The 17,144-nt window shown below is 42.8% G+C and overlaps 1 protein-coding gene across 2 annotated transcripts in view; it reads right to left on the bottom strand.

Moving 5' to 3' along the window:
• Nucleotides 1-1,096: 1,096 nt before the first annotated feature.
• SLC25A27 (solute carrier family 25 member 27) overlaps nt 1,097-17,144 on the bottom strand; it is a 28,320-nt gene continuing 12,272 nt past the window's right edge. The window contains exons 4-10 of one of the 2 annotated variants that reach the window (XM_088467361.1): nt 13,418-13,540; nt 13,043-13,155; nt 11,219-11,303; nt 9,473-9,565; nt 7,108-7,210; nt 5,546-5,630; nt 1,097-1,299 (exon numbers count right to left, since the gene is read on the bottom strand). In XM_088467361.1, the coding sequence (XP_088323487.1) occupies nt 5,559-5,630; nt 7,108-7,210; nt 9,473-9,565; nt 11,219-11,303; nt 13,043-13,155; nt 13,418-13,540 (589 nt within the window). In that variant the 3' untranslated portion in view covers nt 1,097-1,299; nt 5,546-5,558. The remainder of the gene's footprint in view (nt 1,300-5,545; nt 5,631-7,107; nt 7,211-9,472; nt 9,566-11,218; nt 11,304-13,042; nt 13,156-13,417; nt 13,541-17,144) is intronic. The other variant, XR_015877687.1, reaches the window with a different exon arrangement.

Here is a 17,144-nt window from a genome sequence, read left to right as displayed (position 1 = left end):
GCTAATTAATCACACTCTTATTGTACACAGGTGGTCCCCAATAAATTGTGGGAACGACGAGGGTTTAATTTAAGTGTATCATAGCAAAAGACGGGAATAATAATAGCAAAATCCAGACAATAATGGATTTCATAAGTAAGAGAAAGCTCTAGATCTTTCTTTTAATTTGACATTACACAACATTTTGTATTGATCAGAGATAAGAATTCACAAATAGTTATACTTCTCCACTATTCAGCCGTGTGTGGTGTTTTTAATATTTTGTAATTGATTGACAGTTACTGCACCTTTTTCAGACCCAGACGCTGCTGATTCACTAATTCAAGCCAGGACTGTAATATAGAAATGTGGGCCACAAAGGGCCTGTTTCAGAGATGGACGCAATGGCGATTACATACGCAAAATCGAGCGATTGTTTGCCATTGCGTATAAGCCACAATTACAGACGCACAGAGGAATCCATCGCAAAATGAGTGGCAGGTAGTCAGCATTTAGGGGTGGCAACAAGGGGGATGGTCAGAAAAATGCAGGGGCGTGTCTGACCGTTTAAACGCCATTATATGGGCGTGCATAAATTAGCTCTTGCCAGCCGCATTCTCGGAAGCTCAGGAGAGCTGCCGAGTCTGCAGCTGGTCAGACCTGCCGCAAAGGCAAGATGACCACTAGATTTTAGTCAATGTTACCGATATTTACGCAAGTAAGCTATGTCGTACGCATGTAAGGCGGCAGCAGTGGGTGTCCTTATGTTTGGGTGATCTTTGGAACCATTAGCATATTTTTGCAGCTGCATTGCGTACGAAATCGCATCTGTGATCTCGGAATCAGGCCTAAAGTACGCATGCGCTGCACGGTATAATTCACTCAAAGTCTAGAGGTAGAAGAGTGTATTCCAGGGAATTTGCGCATGACGTTTGAGGCAATGCCTTGTGTTCCCTTACAGCGGCAACACCCGGAGGAATAGTGAAACCTCCTGGCGTTAGATGTATGCTACACCTAAATGTAGGTGACCGCTACACAGTTTTGGGTTAAACAAAAAAACACACAAAAAAGAAAAAAATACACACCGACAAGGTTTAATATTATGATTTATATCCAGAGTAAATAAATCTAGAACAAGTCTTTTGTTATGTAAAAATAAATGCTTGAATATCAACTTCATGATCTACATATATTATAACAAATGGTCATAGCTGGGAATTTTTCATTGTCTTTAATCCATAAAAATTGCATATTTCTACAGTCAATGTTCCGATATAATCTATTTGCCCCTGGTGATTGGTTGGCAAAGGTCCTTCATGCCTGTTATTACACACACAAAGAAAAACAAAATAGATTATTATTTTAAAATTAAAATCACTGGCGTCATGTTTCCATGTGTCACTCATGCTTTAAGCTGGGTACACACTATGCGATCCATTGAACGATCTATTGTTCCAATGCGGATCGAAACGACAGATCGTGCGATCACATAGTGTGCGCGCAGACTATTGGCGCGCTCCCACGATCGCATGCGATGTTGTCCGGTCGGCTGTGCTGCACGGCCAACCGGACTGTATCGCATGCAGCGCAGTTGCAGGTAATGAAGTACATAACGAGGGATCGTTCCGTCGTTCGTTACAATGCACAATGTGTACCCGTGGTTGGTACACATTGGCAAGTGTGTACCCAGCTTTAGCCTTTGCACCAAGCAGCAATTGAGGGGGGTGACCTCCTGCATTTACCCAATGCCTGTAAGATGGACGGCAGAGGGCAGGACTCAGCGGTTTGTGCCAACAGGAATCTCTCCTGGTAATTGCAATAAATGGTCTGAGCCAGAACAACAATTTGTTCATTAATCTGCGCTGCCAGCTACTAATTACTGATTAACGTCATACATCAACACATTAGTATTGCTCCTATATTAAAGTTTTACATCACCAACAGCTCATATTTTATTTCAGACTATAGGAAGAGGAGACGCATAAAATCAGAAATTCTAGTGTATGCCCGGCCTTCTCTGTAACAGTATCGGTTATGCCTAATGGGCCATAAACTTGGGCTCTCGCCGTAGCAGGGGTGCTCCGGCAGAGCAGCTATTCATGGAAAGCCTTTGAGATGCTGTCTGATCTTCCTTGGCACAGAGCCGGGCAGCGGTAAAGGTGACCCGCAGAGTTTTCAGCACTCCCCTATAGCTAAATACAGCAAATGATAGTTGTGGAACCCATCAAGTACGATTGGGAAGAGAGGGGGTTTAGTAAACTTACGGAAATTCCCTCTAAGCAAGTTGAGATGATCCTATACTGCCCAGGACCAGTCTGCAAGATAATGTAAATTAAGCCAGCTGCAGCGATGGGCAGGATCCTCGCAGTCTTTTTACTCTGTATAAATCACTTTTGCAGACTTGTATAGACATATAATACGTAAGTGATGTTAATACTGTATATGTATAAGCTGCTTCATTTCTGTACAAATGGCAAGTTCTACTGTCATTGCTCCAGTGTTCACTAGGGAAACTGGGATATTATAGGGATAAATGTACTGTACCTCCCCCTACTATAATTGTGACCTCTGAGATTCATGAACTGTATAAAACCACTCAGCCTGCATTACCATGTATTTATATTCTATATACGTATATACACTCCTTCATGGTTCTTTTTTAAATTGAGTAAATTTTTATTGGTTTATAGAAATACATTAACAAATAACCAAACAAAATAAATAATAAAAAATATATAATAAAAAATAAATAAATAATTATATATATATATATATATATACACACACACACACACACACATACATACATACACACACACACACATACACATAAATACATAATCAAATAACAGTATCTGTAATATAAAACCTAGATCTACAAACTGCATCCCAGATTCCATTGCTTATAAAAAATATAATATTAATGTGTATACCAAAACAATAAACATAGAGAATATATATATATATATATATATATATATATACACACGCACATATATATATATATATATATATATATATATATATATATATATATATATACACATACACATAAAACATAAAAAAAAAATAATAAAAATAAAAAAGAAATATCACACTATACAAATATTGGAATATTGTCAAAAATAACACCTGAAAAATTGGTAAAATCAAGTAGATCCCAATAAATTCTCAACTTATCACACAGCACATTACCTCCAACAAAGTAATAATCTACCTCATTATCCTAACAATAATATACCGGTCAATCATTAGGCAGTGCACGGGCATAACAGGATTTAAGCCAACTGCTCCAGATACGTTCATACTTCTTCTCAGCTTTGCGACAAATAAACACATGTTTTTCATGTTCAACAGTGGTACGGACCAAGGACAGCCAAGCATTATAATCTGGTCCTGTAGGAGCCATCCACGACCGAGCCACACATACCTTAGCTAGTGTACACATATTGACAATGTATTGTTTAAGATATCTGTCCACTACCTCATCGTCCATAGAGCCTAAACAGCACGTCAATGGCGTAGCCAAAGTGGGAACAATACCTGTATTGGACAAAACTCTCAGAACCTTATTCCAAAAAGTGCTAACCACCGGACAATCCCATAGAAGGTTCCAGAAAGTACCGCTACTAATTTTACACTTAGGGCATATGTCAGATGCTCTCCCCCAAAATTTTAGCAAACGAACAGGAGTTAAATAGGTACGGTGTAGAATAAACAGTTGAATCTGTTGAAATCTTATAGAAGTCGTGGAAATACGAGGAGCTTCTAGAGCATTATCCCATTCCGTATCACTTATAAGGCCAATATCTCTCTCCCACTTTGATCTAAGATGTGGTAAACTATCCTTATGATAAGAAGACAATATATAGGAGTATAAGTAAGAAAGCATCTTCCGGGGACCTAAAGATAAAAGGAATGACTTCAATGGGGATATTTGAATTAGAGGAGGGCCATCTGAAAATTGAGCCGAGAGAGCATGCCGTAATTGTAAATATCTATAGAAATATGATTGATGGAGATGATGAGCTTCTTGGAGTTGTGCAAAAGATTTAAGAATTGAAGTGTCATATAAATGACCCAATGTAGTTACACCGTTAGAACCCCATGTCACCTCAAGCTGTAAAGAGGCCAGTTCAGGTAATATACGATAACTACATAGAGAAGTGTCTGGATCTAATCCCGTAAACTGTAGAATACTAGATACCAATTTCTATATCTTAATAGCTTGCATCAACAGGGGAGGGCCTTTCTGTATAATTCTACCCGCAAGCAAGGCCTGCAATGGTGTAAAGTTAGGGAAAATCTGAGAAACCAACAAAACGTGCAGGGCATTAGGGGAGTCATCTTGAAGCCATAACCGTATATGTGCCATCTGCGCCGCATAATAATAAAATTTTAAATTTGGAAGAGCCAAACCTCCCCCAGACCTAGATCGGGTCAGAGCTGCCAATTGAATACGTGGTCGACGATTCACCCAGACCAATGAAGAAAGAAGACTATTCAAACGCCTAAACAATGTATCTGTAATAAAAACAGGAGAATGCTGCAAAACGTACACAAATTTTGGCTGCACCACCATCTTTATTAAGTTAATTCTACCAGTAACGGTAAGAGGGAGCCGGCGCCAGGACTGAAGTTTGCCCTTTAAGTAGACAAACAGGGGCTCAACATTCAATACTATATAGTCCTTTGGGGAATTAGTTATCCAGATACCTAAATATTTAAATTTATTTACCCAACAGAGAGGGAGAGTGACAATGGGAACAGTCGGATACAACCCCCTAAGAGGAAGGATAGATGATTTGTCCCAGTTTATCTTAAGACCAGAAAAAATTCCAAATTGTTCTATGACTTGAAGAACCACAGGCATAGCTGTTACATAGTCAGACAAAAAAAGTAATAAATCATCTGCATATAAGGAAACTTTGTCCATTCTATTACCCAATTGTAGACCTATAATATCAGGGTGAGAACGTATAATACAGGCTAACGCTCAATAGCCAATGCAAACAGGGTTGGGGACAAGGGGCAACCCTGTCTTGTGCCCCGAGACAGGGGGAAGGATGGGGAGATAAACCCATTCACTGACAGCCTGGCAGTAGGGTTCGCATACATAAGCTTTACCCATTTCAAGAACACCGGCCCCAACCCAAAACATAACATGACCTCCCACAGAAAGGACACTCCTTCATGTTTGTGCACCTAGGGAATGTTATATGACTTATTTTGGCCTGCAGACTTGTGCCTTTATATGGTCACAGAACTCAGTGGGGGTTATCCAATTACCCGCGATGTCTGGCTGCGCACATCACCATCGGTTACGGTAGCCGGTCTCCAATCATTTTCCTGCGCAACTTTACGAGTTGTGGATGCGCCATGCCTTCATCCAAGCATTTCAGAGGCACTTTATGGCCATTACGAGGAACTAAAATTCCCCCCCCCGTGACTTATAACATAACTAGTGACTCATAACATACCTATATTATTCAGCATAGAGTATATTATTCTATATATATGCATGTACAGTAAGAACACTTTTAAACACCTCTATAAAGTGACTTACCTCACCAAAGGATTCAAAAGGAACTAACTCCTACAATTCGTCTTATCTGCTCATAAGTCAGCCAGAATACCAGCGACCAGGGAGCCTATGGAACAATATAGGTGTAAAACCAATAAATGAATATAAGGGTTTATCCATCTAAAAATACTACTTTAATGTGAGAGGGGACCCAGGATCGAAATATACTTTTCCGCTGCCCATTCCCTTTGTATTCCTGCCCTGAGCGGTCTTTGTGATACCAGATGCCGTTACTACAATTGATGTCGCTGTGAACCAGGCAGTATAGTAACTATCCCAAGTTCGCTGGTAATAGAACGCCTCGGGTTGGACAGATACAAGTGCCGAGGAGATGCTACACAGGGCAGCTACGAGATGCTATATTCGGTAGAGCGCAGTAGGACGGACCAGTGACTAAGTACAGTTCTCACCCAGGTACCTATCACACATTGTGATTTAGCTGGATAAATCTTTAATACTGCAACTAATCAGGGTGTCTTCCCACTAATGTCTGTTAATATAGTGACTATTAGTAACATTCTTTTAAGCCTGCTGCATACCACACCTCACACACTGTGGTATTCACACAACCTGCATAACACATAAGTGGGACAGGCCCCTCTTACATACAACCACTATACACTGAAGATCCAGATGTGATGGGTTAGCAGTATGTAAAGTTAAGGGTAGGTGGCGTCACTGTACTGTGACATCTTGGAAATGCCCAGACCTAAATCAGTTGTAATCTGACATCTCGTGAGTAAGTTTGAACACCGGTTAGGCTGCTCATGGCAATGCGACGTGAATGACCTGAGTTTGAATGAGGCATGATAGGGAGTACCCAAAGCATGGGACACTCCATTTCCGAAGTTGTGCGGACATTCAACATTCCTCGATCTATGGTGTCAAGTATGTACCGGGAATACCTCATGGAAGTCATTACTACCCACTGTGGACAGCACAGTGGCCGACCACGGGTGCTTAATGATTATGTTCCCGCTAGGCTGTTCTAGCGGGGCGCCGCGCCCTGTCCGATTTTAGAAGGGCAAACCATGCCATGCCCTTTTAGCGGCGCCCCTCTAAAACAGCCTGCCCTGTGTCTTCCTCACCCGCAGGCCGCAGCATCACGCGGGTGGGAAAAGTTGTGGTGAATGGTCACCGCCGGGTGACTAGACGCCATTTAGCATGAGGGAAGAGCTTGAGGGAAGTCCAGAACCTCTGTAAGTACTCGGCACGCCCCCAACAGTGATTAGTTGGGAGCGTGTCACAAGGACACGCCCCCTCCCCAGCCAGCCATGCCCCCTTTTCAGGAGTGTGCACTCATAGTATGCACTACATGCGAGCCTGTGCCCTGCCTTTCCCGCTTTCAAGCAGGAACACTATATTAGATAGATAGATAGATAGATAGATAGATAGATAGATAGATAGATAGATAGATAGATAGATAGAACATATGCAAAGCCAAAAATATCTCTGTAAACACTAATGGATTTAAAGCCAATCTTAGGGGTATATTTTAAAAGGATGTCTGCGTGCATTTGTGTATTTTACGGACATCGCATTACCATTCTCATCCATGTAGGAATAAAACCTTTATAGAGGGACAGGAATCCCTCCCCGCGTACGGCTTGAACAAAGCAATCGGTGGAAGACTTGTACAAGAGCCCCCTGTAAAACAGACACACAGGACCATAAAGTGGCTGGGATGGATCCCTTAAATAGGATATAAACAAACCCCCTTCTCTCACTGTATAAGGTAAAAGAGTAAATGGCTGTTTAAAGCTACGGGCTCATGACTTATGCAAATAAGCCTTTCATATTCACAATGGACTTCTGGGAAATAAATTTGCCTGACATCCCTTTCAGTCAATGCTTTAACTACTTGTGTTTCAATCCATGCCTGCAGACACACTGTTAGACACTATTTAGGGCTCCTCAGTACAGGATGGGGATTTCTGTCTAATGTGCAAAATACTATATAACCTCTCCCGGAACTGAATACTGCCATCAAGTCTGTTTCATTCACCTCTCCAAGAGTAAGACAAAATATTCCAAACCATTTGTTTAGTTGCAAAGCTTTTATTGCCCAGTTAGTGAGGAACACAACATCCATCTGTCTTATTATAACCTGATGACAGTAGAGGAATGTGCAATAAATATGGATGTCTGTTCCAAACCAGCATTTGCATATTTGGCTTTTTATTAAGATTTAGGGGGAGATATAGGCTCCATTCTAGCACCCTACACCTGTTAGAACTTGTGCAGTTCCTCTTTCCTGCCTGGGGTGTCGCTCTCTGCTCTGGTGCTTCTAGCATACAAACTGCTTAATCTCTGCAGTTTGTTGCATCAGCAGAGTGTGCTAGAGCGACACCCCAGGCAGGATAGAGGAACTGCATGGGTTGTGAGGGGTGCAGGGTGCTAGAAGGAAGACTACAGATGTACTAAGCCTTGGAGAGATATAAATTACCAACCAATCAGCTCCTGTCATGTTACTGGCTGTGTTTGAAAAATGACAGGAGATGATTGGTTGGAAATTCCTCTCTCTCCACGTTATCCAAGGCTTAGTACATCTACCCCTTACAGTGTGCTAATAGTAAATAGGTGATTAATCTGCTAGCACTGGTTACAGTAATCACTGCAAGATCCTGGGGAACCTCTCACAGCTTCAGGGATAGCGCACGGGTAGCCTTTGCAAATAATGCCATAGAGCAATGGTCACTGTAATCACTGCAAGGTTCTGGGGGGCCTCTCACAGCTTCAGGGTTAGCACACGGGTAGCCTTCGCAAATTATACCATAGCGCAATAGCCAAGGTGCGCAAATTCCCAATGACCTCTAATGCCGCGAACACACTAGACGATATGCTCCATAAGCGATATCGTCTAGTGTTCCCCCTGCAGTTAACGACATTGAGCCTACACACTGAACGATAATCGTTAACGATATTGTTCAATGCCGGCACCCTCCCTCGATATCGTCAGGTTACTCTGCAAGTACGGGCGAAAAAAAGATATCGTCAACGACGGGATACACGCTGACCGATATTGTGAACGATTCCATTCAATCGTTCATAATTTCAGTTAGTGTAAGGCTTTAAAACTTAGCCTCGGGAATACCACTTCATCTTGTATCCCAAACGGACTTATTTCTGTTGGTCTAACAAATCTGCTCTCTGGTCAGCAATTGTTTAAGGAAAGGTTTCTTGCTACGTACCTCAGTTGTTTGGAGGCTATAATGGTATATGACATCCTAAGTCAAAATACTTGATGTAAGAATAATTAACCTGAGGACAGAGTTTAAGGTCCTATGATGTAATTTATTTAGGTTTGCTCTCTCCCAGGCAGGCTTCCGCCAACCTACAGAGCGGTAAAGTATAGGGGCGCCTACGGGGGGGCAGCTTTACAAAGCTGTGCCTCCAAAATGGTGTAGCTACGTCTCCTTCAGCGGTGCTGGGGAGTCAGGATAGAGGACTTGCTCCTGGGCTGGCTTCTTCTCTTACACCTCTCCTAACTCTGCAGGCTGGAGAAAGCCTGCTACCCAGGAGAGAACATACAGTATAAACATAGCGCATTGAATAATATAAAACATGATTGGCTAACAATGCCTTATGAAGTAAAGCATAAGAATTAGGGGTATATTTATTAAAGTGCGGGTTTTTAAAAGTGGAGATGTTGCCCATAGCAACCAGATTCTAGCTATTATCTGTTAGAAGGTGCTAGATAACTGTTAAGTAGAATCTGATTGCTTGCTGCGGCAACATCTTCACTTCTAAAAACCCGCACTTTAGTAAATATACCCCCTATTGACAAGTCTTCTTCTAATGAATGTGCTGACTGGAAGGAAACGTCTAACAGAAATGAATAAAGTATGACAAATTGCTTGCTCATAGGGTCATTTCCTGCATCCCACACTGTCAGAGTAATATACTCACCGGCCATGCTTGTCTCTTGGTTGGTTCATTATCCTGGTCTTGATGACGTCAGCTGGAGTACCTAAAGTCGCCGCCACCAGGCCCGAACATATGCTGTTCAAAATGATGCACGTTGAGGTCAGACATTAATGTTCCTCATTATTTCTTACATTAAGCTGCACACAATAGTTACTCTAAACAAATGCTCACTAGCCCAAAGGGTGGACGAGCTTCAACCATTAAACGGGTTACACCAATGCAGCTTCCAGAGTTATTAAACTGGCAAAGTTTTAACAACATGGACACCTGTAGAGTGATTGCCGCTGAGATAATAATCGGAGATTGCTTATATTTCTTACATAAAGGCCATTACATAAAAAAGGGCACCCCATTTCTTTTGCCTCTCTGCAATTTAAATAAATTGCTTTCCTTTATGTATCATTCAGTGCACTTTGCCCTGTATTTATAAAATCAGTGTTATTTATTTTCGCTGCTCTGGGATAAAAAGATAGCTCAGCTGTGCCCTCTGCATTGGGTACAACTCTATGGAGAGCAGATCTGTATCATATTCAAGGTCAACTGAATAAAGAAACAGCAAAGTGAAAATAATACAAAGCAATGAAATAAAGTCTTGAGAAGACGATAAATCTTTTAACCACCAAGCCGGCAGTAGATTAGAAGCACTTACTTTGCAGACCAGATCAGAGGTATGAGCATATTCATATGCAAAATGTGTATTTTTCATTTTTTGTTTTTAAATACATGCTTGTATAATGACATGGGTGTGTTTTGCCTGGATGGTGCCTAACAAGCAGTTTTGTGGCTCTGACAGCAGGGAATAGCTGAAGCAAAGTGCCTTGCAGAATTATAGGTCACTCGCTTTGCCACACAAGAGATTAGGCTGCTAATTAAAACCTTGTCAGGCATTATGGGGCATACACACTAGACTAGACCAGGGGTGGGGAAACTTTTTTCTGCCGAGGGCCATTTTGATATATATAACATTATTCGTGGGCCCGGTGCAGGCCACGTGCCCTCAGTTTCACGTCCCATGGGGGCGGAGCCACAATCACCGGTGATTACAGCAATGGCCGGAGCATCATGTGGATTCTCCGGGGAGCTGTAAGGGCAGCGGTGTGATCATCTGAAGCGTCCTAAGGACGCTCCAGGCGGCCCTGCTGCATATATTCTGGCTGCAGGGTGACATTCTAGGCCAGATGAGGCTAGCAGTAAAAAGCTCAGAGGGCCAGACCAAATGATTCCGCTGGCCTTATACCGCCCCCGGTCCTGAGGTTCCCCATCCCTGCTCTAGACGATAAATGTGAACGATAACAATATTGTTTAACTATATATCGTTCATATCGTCCAAAACGACCAACGATGTGCGTTCCCGCAGGTTGTTAACGATGTTTGCTGTGGTGCAAACATAAAATCCAATCTGACGATGTCGTCAGAAAGTGCCTGTCCGAGCATGTGGCAGGATGACGTCACTGAATATCTATCACCAATATCGCTCATACATCACATCGTCTTTAGGGTGATGTAAAAATAAATACATAAAGTTTATCCTCCACGTTTCTCTCCTATTATAATATATGTGGATTCTGGGTTCCAGTCACACAAACCATAAACGTTTAATAGCGCCACATGCGTGATCTCGGTACAGTGGCACATTGCTGATCTATTATACATCTCTATCCGCCAAAACTTATCTCTTTATGAACAAAACTACGTGCAAAAAAAAAAAAGAAGAAATAAAATTATTACCTAGCAATTCCGTGACATATACTGTTGTCCTTGAGGTTTGTGTTCCGAAGCAGAAAGTGTTTCACAGCATCATAAGTGGTCAGGTCTGGGGGAAACACAACACAGGAAAAGGAACAGTAACAGAGTTATGTACAGTAACATGGATTTATACATTTTATTGCAAAGGTAGATTAGTAAGCTACTTGCAGCCATGTCTGCCTGGGTGTCTGGTTATAACGCAATATTTGTTATATACAGAGCTATAGGGCATTTCATTTTGGTTGATCATTGTAAACCATCTTTATCAAACATTTAACATGCCAAACAATCGTTCTTAATAATCACAATGCAGTCAAATCGGATTCCTCCAGAATGTGATATTGTGTTTGGCCAATAACCCCCATTAGGTCGTTAGTCGGGAAGTAACTGACAGAAATATTCAAATATATCAGAGGTATAACAGAGATGAAGAAGGCACAGCTTGAACGTGGATGAAGACTGAAAGCTGACATACTGTAATGGCCCGTACACACTGGACGATTTTGATGAACAATAACGATATCGTTCAACGATATACTGTATCGTCAAATCGTCCAGTGTGTATGCCCTCCCGCAAGTCGTTAACGATATCTCCAGTCGACTGTACATGCAGCTCAATCTGGGGATATCGGCCCCACTCCCCCCCACCCCTCCCCGGCGTCGTCCTTCGTGGCCGACATCGGCAAGTGTGGATGCACTTACCGATGCCGGCACCCCCCCCGCCGGGCCCATCGCTGACGACATTGCCCCGTACACACATCGTCCAGTGTGTACAGGGCTTAATATAGAATGGTTTCCAGAGTGATAAATCCAGGAACCAAATCTTCCAGCAATTGTAATTTGTATTTATACATTAAAATAATTCAAGATTGCATGGGACAACTTATGGCTACTGTTAAGACTTGAATCTAAAATATTACATTCATTATTAACACGCACAAACATGCAGGGAAAATGGAAGTACAGTACCTGTCTATTCTTTTCTGTTGTTCCATTCTATGTCACCTCACTTACATTACAGTACAATCCAGCTAATCTCTCCCATGCATGAGGGGCCAAATTGTCTACAGATCTGGTAAAGTGACAATCAGAAAGAGCAACCAGATTGTATCACAAATGGGCACCATTACATGGGGTGTGTTTTAAAAAGTCTTGACATTCAGAAGGTTGACTGGTTCTGAATGTCGACAGTAAAAAGATCAACGTGGTCATTAGGTCGACCATCAACCTGTAGACATGTATTTAGGTTGACAGAGTTTAATGGTTGACACAGTCAAAAGGTTAACATTTAACATGTCAGCACATTTTTCCCGTTATTTTAGCCAAACCCCTAACGCTAAATATCATGAAAAATACACGTGTCCACATTTTAATATCAACATGTAAAATGTCGACCTTTTGACTGTGTGGACCATTTAACAGTCAATCTAAATACATGTCTAGAGAATGATGGTTGACCCAATGACCACGTCGACCTTTTTAAAGTCAACATTCAGAATGTGTTGACCATCTGGTGTCGACCTACTGAATGTAAACCTGTCGACTAATCAACGGATATCCATTGCATGCTATACAATAACATAGTGACACCGCTGCAAATCTACTGTAATTCATAGTAACCAATCAGAAACAGGTTTTAGTCAGATCGCAGTAGTAAGCACACATCTGATAGGTCACTAATTTTGCATATCACCTAAAGAATGGTGCAGGTTCCTGGTGCTGAGTGACTTCTGATATCCTTACAATTTAACCTAGTAGGTTCATGATCTAACACACACAGGTCATCTTTACACAATGTCCATTTACCTCCCATATTTACCAATGCGGCTCTCTGAACATTCGGTATCCATCCTGCCCACAAGCCACGGATTCCTCCTTTAGACACAATGGTTACTAGTGCATGGTAGAACCCTCGGACTCTGTATAGAAGGATGAAAGATATTCAGGTGACACAATAAAAAAAAAAGGATAAAGTCGATACTGTAGGTGCTATCAGCAACATACACAAGGTTTGGGATCACCGGTAGAGTAGTTGGTTTTTTAGTGTCCTGTACCGTCTGTAATGCATTACGTGGCACTGTGAGGCTATTTAATGGGCTGTGGGCAGACAATGCCCAGATTACCAATCTCAACAAACTACTAGGTCAGAGGCCCCTAGACACGTCTGCAAGTCATCCTCACCTGGGGGCTTTCCCCTCCAGCCTCCGCTTCCCCTCCATCTGCATCTGAACCTTCACCAGATCTGTTGGACTAGCGAAAAACTGCCCAATCGCTCCAGCCGACATCCCGCTCACCACAGCTTTCCTGGGACAGGGAGCACAACATTTATAATTAGCAAAGGGAACAGCAGAATTATCAGAATTAACAAGGGGGCAATAATGGAAAGTTGTTTGCTTGACACAATTTAAAAGTTTCTGTGAGACATACAAAGGAAAATCAGGATGCTGAACATACAAGCCTAAAAGGATTTAAAAATTACAGCGGACCTATGAGAATTTATGGACTTGGTGCCATCAGCCAGTATTTGTACTAACAATATCAAGGGGAGGAGGTTTTGGCTTTGCTGCGGCGACTATGCAGATCGCGTTCCCCTTTACGGGTTACCATAGATAGAGGTGGCAGCAATCACCAAGAGATGTCAGCAAGCCGGAGTTGGAACACTTGATGTCTTGTATAAGACAAGAAGAGTCTAGAACTACACTGATCTTCCTTGAGATCTGTCCTCAAGACGGTAATGCCATTATCTTCCTCGATATCTGTCCGCAAGACGGTAATGACATTATCTTCCCCGAGATCTGTCCGCAAAATGGTAATGCCATTATCTTCCCCGAGATCTGTCCACAAGACGGCAATGCCATTATCTTCCCCGAGATCTGTCCGCAAGACGGTAATGCCATTATCTTCCCCTAGATCTGTCCACAAGACGGTAATGCCATTATCTTCCCCGAGATCTGTCCGCAAGACGGTAATACCATTATCTTCCCCTAGATCTGTCCACAAGACGGTAATGCCATTATCTTCCCCTAGATCTGTCCACAAGACAGTAATCCCATTATCTTCCTCGAGATCTATCCGCAAGACGGTTATGCCATTGTCTTCCCCGAGATCTGCCCGCAAAATGGTAATGCCATTATATTCCTCGAGAGCTATCCGCAAGACGGCAATGCCATTATCTTCTTCGAGATCTGTCTGCAAGACGGTATTGCCATTGTCTTCCTCAAGATCTGTCCGCAAGATGGTAATGCCATTGTCTTCTTCAAGATCTGTCAGCAAGATGGTAATGCCATTATCTTTTCTGAGATCTGTCCACAAAAAGGTAATGCCATTATCTTCCCCAAGATCTATCCGCAAGAGGGTAATGCCATTATCCTGCCCGAGATCTGCCTGCAAAATTGTAATGCCATTATCTTCCTCGAGATCTATCCGCAAGACGGCAATGCCATTATCTTCTTCGATACCTATCCACAAGAAGGTAATGCCATTGTCTTCCTCGAGATCGATCCGCAAGATGGTAATGCCAATGTCGTCTTCTTTCCTGAGATCTGAGCGCAAAACTGAAATGCCATTATCTTCCTTGAGATCTGTCCGCAAAATGGTAATGCCATTGTTTTCTTCGAGATCTGTCCGCAAGACGGTAATGCCATTGTCTTCCCCAAGATTTGTCCGCAAGACGGTAATGCCATTGTCTTTCCCGAGATCTGTCTGCAAAACGGTAATGCCTGTATCTTCCCCGAGATCCGTCCGCAAGAGGGTAATGCCTTTATCCTGCCCGAGATCTGCCTGCAAAATGGTAATGCTATTATCTTCCTCGAGATCTATCCGCAAGACGGCAATGCCATTATCTTCTTCGATATCTATCCGCAAGACGGTAATGCCATTGTCTTCCTCGAGATCTGTCCGCAAGACGGTAATGCCACCGTCTTCCTCAAGATCTGTCCGCAAGACAGTAATGCCAATGTCTTTCCCGAGATCTGTCCGCAAGACGGTAATGCCATTGTCTTCCTCGAGATCTGCCCTCAAGACGGTAATGTCATTATCTTCCTCAAGATCTGCCCGCAAAATGGACTTGCATTCATCTCTGAATTCGCCCCCATGACTTTTTTATTCCACTCTCCCTTGTGCTACCATATAATCCTCCTAGGTTTTCAGCCGAGCCTGTGATTAACCACAGAGTTAGGGAAAATGGCTTCACAGGGCAAAACCACGGAGGGATTGGAGATCCCTCCATAGGTGCCAGTGCAACATTGAATGTGCCACGGTGGAGATGAATATAAAAGTTATTATTACAATAATGCTATCATTCCTAAATGTGTGATTAAACTATTACTAACATCAGCACCATACAGCTAAGTACACACTAATAAACATAATAGTAGACAATTGGCTTTTAATGTACAGTATGGAATGAAGTTTGGACATGTTTCTCCTGTTTCTCAGTGCCAAACAAATAAGTAAACTAAGAGTACAGATAGGGTACAGCAGCGTCAGCTGAATTTCTGTCACGCTCAGCACAAACAAATCAGCTGGCACGCCAGTCTGTGCCACTGCCACTGGCCGACCTCACAAGGACAGGTTAGAGACTGCTTGCTGCAACCAGGTCCGAAATACAGTTTTACAGGGGGCAAGAGTCATGGACTCGATATGGCCAAGCAAATTAAAATGCTAATACATATTTAAGTGTAACATTTAACCCATTTTACATGATAATTTACTATTACATTTTTATTAAGTAAAAAAATTAAAATGATTATGCCCATCTATAGGAATGCCAATGTTTCATGGAGTTTGTTAGAATGACCTGAATAGAATTTTGAAGAAACAAAATGCCAGTATTGGAGTTTAGTTTGGCGTGGCACTAACAGTCTTACCGCTATCTCCTCCTGGTCATTCCCCACCTCCAAACTCTTACTTCCCACCTCTCTCCATCTGCTGGCAAGTCCATACTCACCTCTGTAACCAAAGTCCATGGCCTGTCTCCCCACAATTCCCCATGGATACCAACAATAATCTCATCCATGCACTTGTCATTTCCTGCCTGGACTAATGCAACCTTTTCCTTTCTGGCCTTCCGTCACCCAGATGTAACTACTCCAATCTATCCTTAATGCTGCTGCCCATCTCATTTACCCCTCCTCACACCCTGTGTTGGCCACATCCCTCTGCCGACTACATCTCTGGCCCCTAATCACACCACTCCCTCTACATCTCTAACCTCATTTCCCTAGCCGTCCTCTCTGCTCTTCCACGGTCTGCTATCTCACCTCATATCTGGCCCCTAATTACACCACTCCTCCTACATCTCTAACCTCATTTCCCTAGCTGTCCTCTCTGCTCTTCCACAGTCTGCTGTCTCACCTCATCTCTGGCCCCTAATCACACCACTACTCCTACATCTCTAACCTCATTTCCCTAGCCGCCCTCTGCTCTTCTACAGTCTGCTATCTCACCTCATCTCTGGCCCCTAATCACAGCACTCCCCCTACATCTCTAACCTCATTTCCCTAGCCGCCCTCTACTCTTCTACAGTCGGCTATCTCACCTCATCTCTGGCCCCTAATCACAGCACTCCCCCTACATCTCTAACCTCATTTCCCTAGCCATCCTCTCTGCTCTCCCACAGTCTGCTGTCTCACCTCATCTCTGGCCCCTAATCACAGCACTCCCCCTACATCTCTAACCTCATTTCCCTAGCTGCCCTCTCTGCCCTTCTACAGTCTGCTATCTCACCTCATCTCTGGCCCCTAATTACACCACTCCCCCTACATCTCTAACCTCATTTCCCTAGCCGCCCTCTCTGCTCTTCTACAGTCTGCTGTCACCTCATCTCTGGCCCCTGATCACAGCACTCCCCCTACATCTCTAACCTCATTTCCCTAGCCGTCCTCTCTGTCCTTCTACAGTCTGCTAT

Source organism: Taudactylus pleione, unplaced genomic scaffold (assembly GCF_031769625.1).
Source record: "Taudactylus pleione unplaced genomic scaffold, aTauple2 ptg000070l, whole genome shotgun sequence".
NCBI classification, from domain to species: domain Eukaryota; kingdom Metazoa; phylum Chordata; class Amphibia; order Anura; family Myobatrachidae; genus Taudactylus; species Taudactylus pleione.
The sequence above is the reverse complement of the archived record's forward strand: the minus strand, read 5'-3'. Positions and strand labels throughout refer to the sequence as shown.